This window comes from Taeniopygia guttata, chromosome 28 (genome assembly GCF_048771995.1).
Source record: "Taeniopygia guttata chromosome 28, bTaeGut7.mat, whole genome shotgun sequence".
NCBI classification, from domain to species: Eukaryota; Metazoa; Chordata; class Aves; order Passeriformes; family Estrildidae; genus Taeniopygia; species Taeniopygia guttata.
This window is the reverse complement of record NC_133053.1, coordinates 4,666,371-4,672,370: the sequence shown is the minus strand read 5'-3', so window position 1 is coordinate 4,672,370 and position 6,000 is coordinate 4,666,371. Positions and strand designations below refer to the sequence as shown.

Genomic DNA, 6,000 nt, shown 5'->3' with positions numbered 1-6,000 from the left:
GGGAACACTGCCAAGGTGAGGTATTTGCAGGTAGAACCACCAGCTGAAAGTGGATTCAGCTGCTAGAGACTCTGTGTTGCCCCAGAATGAGCAGGGAATCCAAAAAAATCACCAAAATCAGGAAGGAAGCAGCAGGATATCCTGACAGAAAAACTCTTTGATTTCACTCTGCAGGTATCCCTGGTTTGGAGCTTCCTACTCTGCATTCCCAGAGCCAGCTGAGGACTTATTCCAGAGCAGGATTTGCCACAGAATTCCCAACGCAGGAGCCCCAGCAGAGGCTCCTCCAGGAGGAGACCAGCAGGGGCTGTGCAGGGTCACAGCACTGAGGTGGCTGCAGTGACAAAACCTGTCTCATCTCCACTGGGACATTCCACAGAGGGAAGGGAAGTGGGGGCACCACCGCAAGGACAAACATTTGGAAGAGGCAGGCAGGAATGCAAAGCCTCCCTTTTCTTGGGGGCTGTTTCAAAGCCACATCGTCAGCCCAGAGCTGTAAATCCAAAACCATCTCTGTGCCCTCTCCAGGTTTGGAAGGGGAAGCTTTTTTCCCATCTGTCAGGTCATTGTTTTTTAATTTGTTCCTCTAACATACATGGCATTCATTATGAAAACAATTAACTGTTAAAAGAGAGGCAAAGCTAGGATATTAAAAATGAGAAAGATTACCCATGCCACTTGAACAGTAATTATTTGAATTTTAACAGACTTGCCCAAAAATGCAGAAGGTATTTTCAAGAGTGTGTTTCTTGCTCTTGCAGCAAAAGAAATATAGCAATTAAATCAGTTATACACTAATCCTATGGTCAATTAGCAATAAATATATCACTGAAAATGCACAAAAAACAAGGAGCTGAACAATCCCCAAAAAATCCAAGTTCTGTACACTCGTTGCTGTGCTGCCTGTGCACACAGCAGATTTTAAATATGTATTTCTCCTTTCAGTATCTCATCTCACCTGCTGGGCACACCTCTACCACCGGGGCTTTGTAAAGGTGATTGTCACCACTGATGGGCAGCTTGGGGACATCAGGGTTCTCAGAGGGGTGGACACCACACACCCCCAGCTTCAGGCTTCCCAAAGATCTCCAAGCCATGGGAACAGGTCACTCACCCATGGGAACAAAACCAGGCAAAAGACAAAACCAGGGAATTTCTGAAGCAGCAGGTTACACCCATCCTGCCCAGGTGTGTCACACAGGTAAAATAAGAGCAGGGACTGAGCTGTCCAGATCTGAGGTTACAGTCCTGCTGCTTCCCAAGAATATCCATTTTCCAGGCATAATCTGTCTGGAAATGGATCAGTACCACACCCCTAGGTATGGCAGAGGGCTGCTGCTGTCAAACCTGCACTCTCAGTATCCTGAGGTTAAGGTGAGGCTCTGGCCTCCTGCAGGTCAGTCAGGAGCACTGCTGGAGCAGAGAGGGGACAGCCTGAGGAATCAGCCCTGTTATCCCATTATTCCATATCCCAGGGAAGCTGCCCCGAGGCTGCCAGAGCTGCAGGAGCGTTTGGACAGCGCTCTCAGGGCTGCTCAGGGTGGGGTTGTTGGGGTGTCTGTGCAGGGACAGGGGCTGGGCTGATGATCCCTGTGAGTCCCTTCTCACTCAGGATATTCCAGGATTATGTGATTGCATCTTAGTGGACATAGCAGAGCATCAAAGGCACTTTTTGCATGTGAAAATTATATTCTTTGCCCCCAGCTGATGAACAATGATTATGCTGAAGCAACACTAAGAAATTTTAGTGTTAATTGAGTCATCCTGCATAGTGCCACTGTTTGGGCAGGTTTTCCAACAGTTTTTCAAAAAACATCCCTGAGGGTGACACAGCCCTGACACTGACACATGGGCAACACAGCTACAACTGGGATTTTCCCCTAAAGAGATTCAAACCTTGCATTACAGCCAAACATTCTAGTAAGATGAAACTGGGCACTAAGCAGAGAGAAAACAGTGATCCTGTTCTCACACAGAGGAAGTTTGTTTGTAAATTGTGGTCTTTGTGAAAAAGGATAAACTTTTCTGCCCTGAGTCTGAGTCATCTGTGGCCAACTGACAGAGACCAGAGCAAAATAATCCTCGTTCTTCCTTTTCATAACAGCAAAAGACTCTCACCTAAAGGGCTGTGGCAGGTGTTTTCTAAGTTCTAGCTAAGAACTCTCACCTAAAGGCTTGTGTTTGGGGGTTGTTTCATCACCACTTTAAGTTCACAAATAAATAGATCTATGAATTGAGAATATAGATTATTCTTCTACTTAAACCCCAAATTAAGAACTGAGCAGCTCTCTGAACCCCTGGTTTTCATCCTGGTACAAAGAAAGACACCCAGGATTTGGGGCCTGCCTTCCTCAAGCCCCTAGATTAAGCCAGAAAAGATTAAAAAATAGACCATTTAAGGGGTCCATGAATTGATGTTAAAAACCCAAAATCCTTTCTTTAAAGTAAATTTCAGCAATCTGTTACCATGAAACTCTGCAATATTGGCTGTGAAAAGTTAACTGTATCCATGAGGCCACAGTGATCCAGAAGCCTAAAATCAACACATCCCTAAGAGTAGCTCAAGAGCTGTTAATTGATAAAAATAAATCATCAAGCCCAGTATCCTAGCAGCCAGTGGTTGATTCCCAAGGAACCTGGACACGAGAAGAGGCAAATATGTGGCAGACCTGCCTTAGGACACACAGTCCAAGAAGCTGAAGATATAACACAGTGCAACCTGGGATAGTGCCAGGTGTCCCAACCCAAACCAGTCTGTGATTCCATCATTCTAAAACCCAAAACCAAGCTAGGAGTCTGGTCTTAAGAATATGGCTAAGAAGGTAAGGCACACATACACAAAATCCCAAGACCCCAAGCCCCCCAGAAATCATTCACTTGGTTTATTTCGTACACCAGGTTTATAAACCACTCCCATCAAGGCAAGAGGTGCTGGGAAAGTGCTCAGAGGAAGTGGTCAGTGAGGGTGAATTTGCTCACAGCTGTTCATGGGAGAGACAGACAGACAGACAGACCACAGCTTGTTGCAGAATCTGTACTGGGCATTACAGGGTCACCCCAGCAGGGTCTCAGTGGACGGATGGCTCCAGACACTCTTCAGCAATAAAATCCTACAACAAACACAGAGCAGTTGTTAAACAGAGCTTCCTGCACAGTGCCACAGCAGCCAACATGAGAGATTTCAAAAGCCTCCAGGATCCAGGCAGGAAGTTTCTGGTACAGGAGCTGATCCAGGTGTGGGTGGGCAGGCCTGGAGTCCCTTTGGAAGGGAGCACAGGCCACCACAGACACATCCCTTTTCTCTGCTCCTCTTTCCACACCCACTAAATCCTTACTTCAAAATGGGAAACACAGGCTGCTGGCTCAGGAATAGAGCTCTGTGCCTGCTACTGACTATTTTTAAGGAAGGAAAACCCTTAGAAGGTAATTGAATTGCATAACTTGAGAGCTTTTCCACTTGAAAACTTCTCCATCCAGGCTGGATGGGGCTTGGAGCAGCCTGAGATAGTGGAAGGTGTCCCTGCCCATGGCAGGGCTGAGACTGAATGGGCTTTGAGGACCCTTCCCACCCAAACCATTGGGTGATTTTATGACTTGACTGTAAACATCACAATGACCCAAAATGCCTCCAGTTCAGCTGACTTCCAAGACAAGTTTCATTCCTCTCTTGGTTACAGAAGGATCTGTGCAATACAAAGTTTGCAAACAGTAAATTGTTTAAGCTGCAACACCTATTGCTGAAAAAGGATTTAAGAAGTACTGTCTGTGCTTTTCAAATGGACTGACTTCCCTACAAAGTACTGTGTAGCTGGAACATAAATAGCTCACTTTCATTAATCAACATTTAGAAGTAACTGTTATTCTGACCAGAAGAAACAAACACTGAGGTGGACAGACCTTCCTCTGATCTCAGAGTTTCTCCATTAGCATCCTTTAATGAATGGAAAAATCTTCCTGACTCCCTTCTATCTGCAGCAAGGAATAAAGAAATCCAAAGCCTGCCTACTAGGAAGAATATGCAGTTAGAGCCCCTACAGAAGGATTGTCTAATTGCTGCTCCAGCTTTAGGAATGGTCAGACATTCAGAACAGCACTTCTGATACGTATTTAAAGAAGGAAAATAACCAAAACCTTGAGAAAGCAAATCTTTCCAGTAATTTGTGGAATAAAATAACCAGCTCTGAAAATTCAATTTACTTTTAATACCAGTTACAAGGAGCAGAAAGGAGTCTGAATTTGCCTTGTCACAAAACTAGTCCTGATCTGCTCAGGAACAGAAGTAAACAGATACATCAGAAGTAAAAAAATTAGCTTGATTTGACCTCTTAAGAACTGCAGTATGTTGTGGAAAACCCACTGCATCCAAAATAATCACTTGAAAAACATATCCTAATGAATATTTCATCCTTCTGGTGCTCTGTGAAGCTCCATTAAAAAAAAAAACAAAAAAGAAAAAAGAAAAAAAAAAGATTGTGCCCCAGGCAAAGAGGAAACTGTCAAAAATCCACTGTCACACCAGCACATGGTTATTGTGTTCACATGTTCCAGGCTAGGCTGTCCTGGACAGGCCTCAGAGCAGCCTGGGATAGTGGAAGGGTCCCTGCCCATGGCAAGCTTTAAGGTCCTTCCAACCCAAACCCAACTGGGATTCTGTGATTTTATAATTCTATTGATTAAGCCAAGAGATGTATAAACAAAACTCACCATTAGAGGGAAGCTCAGTCTTCAGTTTTGAACTTGCCGCCGATGTAGGGAACATACTGCAAGATCAGCTTCCAGTCTGTGGCCCAGATCACACCAACGCCAGCCACACCACCCCATGTCGCCAGGGTGGGGGTCCTAAAGGAGAGACACACATCCAGGTAAACAATAAATTACCACTGTGAAAGTAGTAATTAAAAAACAATTTACCACTGTGAAAGGCCTAGCAGATGCTCATGGCTGAGGTACCTGAGAAAGTCACTTCAATCAGGAAAAGAGCTTAAAATTCCAGAATATCCTGAGCTGGAAGGGACCCTCAGGGATCATCAGCCCAGACCCCCCAACAGCCCCACAGCCCCACCCTGAGCAGCCCTGAGAGCGCTGTCCAAACGCTCCTGCAGCTCTGGCAGCCTCGGGGCCGGGACCATTCCCTGGGGAGCCTGGGCAGTGCCAGCACCCTCGGGGGGAAGAACCTTTCCCTGAGCTCCATGCCAAGGCCTGGCACAGCTCCAGCCCTTGCTGGGCTCCAGGAGCTGTCCCAGAGCAGAGCTCAGCCCCTGCCCCTCTGCCTCCCCTCGGGAGGAGCTGCAGCCCCCGAGGAGCCTCCCCTCATCTCCTGTGCTCCAGCTGAACCAGCCAAGTGCCCTCAGCCGCTCCTCAGACCTTCCCCAGCTCCGTGTCTCAACCACATCCCCCGGTTCTGCCCCGCCATTCCACCTCCCACAGCCCTGCAAAGGGCACCCAGGGCACTGCTGTGAAACAGCCACCGGCGGGTGGGTCTCAAGCCTTTTCCGCGGCCCTCGGCCCCTCAGCCCGGCCCGAGCCCTGCTCCCCACCCGGCACCGTCCCTAGAGACCCTCACAGGGCGCGGCGGGCACGGGTGGCCTCAGCAGGGGTGGGGATGCCCTCACAGCCCCACGGGGCGCGCCCGTGCCCGGAGGACGCGGTGAGGGCAGCGCGGAGCCTCGGGCCGGGCGGACAGAGCCGGGCCGGGCGGACAGAGCCGGGCGGGGCCAGCAGAGCCCGGCTCGGAGCGGACAGAGCCCCAGTGGAAGCGGGCAGGCCCCAGCGCGGCGCGGGCAGCCCGCAGCCCCTCACCAGGTCCGCAGCAGTTGCGCGTAGCGCGGCCCCAGCAGCTGGCTCAACATGGCGACGGCGCCGCCTCAAAGTCACCCCGAGCGGCGGCGGCTGCGGGGCCGCTCCGCGCACGCGCGGGGCTGGAGCGGGGCGGGCCCCGCTCGGGGCTGGGGGGCAGAGGGGACGCGGGCATTGAGGGGACACGGGTCACCCTGAACTGAG

General features: G+C 49.5%; 1 protein-coding gene across 2 annotated transcripts; it reads right to left on the bottom strand.

Moving 5' to 3' along the window:
* Positions 1-2,861: 2,861 nt before the first annotated feature.
* Positions 2,862-5,926, bottom strand: UQCR11 (ubiquinol-cytochrome c reductase, complex III subunit XI). 2 transcript variants are annotated; one of them, NM_001246260.1, is given in 3 exon segments: positions 2,862-3,110; positions 4,705-4,839; positions 5,800-5,872. In NM_001246260.1, coding segments are annotated over 2 exon segments (171 nt in total). In that variant the 5' UTR covers positions 5,850-5,872; the 3' UTR covers positions 2,862-3,110; positions 4,705-4,718.
* Positions 5,927-6,000: the final 74 nt, after the last annotated feature.

Excerpts from the sequence above, each read along its gene's own strand:
- UQCR11 (XM_072919227.1), bottom strand. The coding sequence starts at position 5,849 with ATGTTGAGCCAGCTGCTGGGGCCGCGCTACGCGCAACTGCTGCGGACC. Across the intron at positions 4,840-5,799 it reads GCGCAACTGCTGCGGACCTG|GACCCCCACCCTGGCGACAT; the intron begins GTGAGGGGCTGC and ends TCTCTCCTTTAG.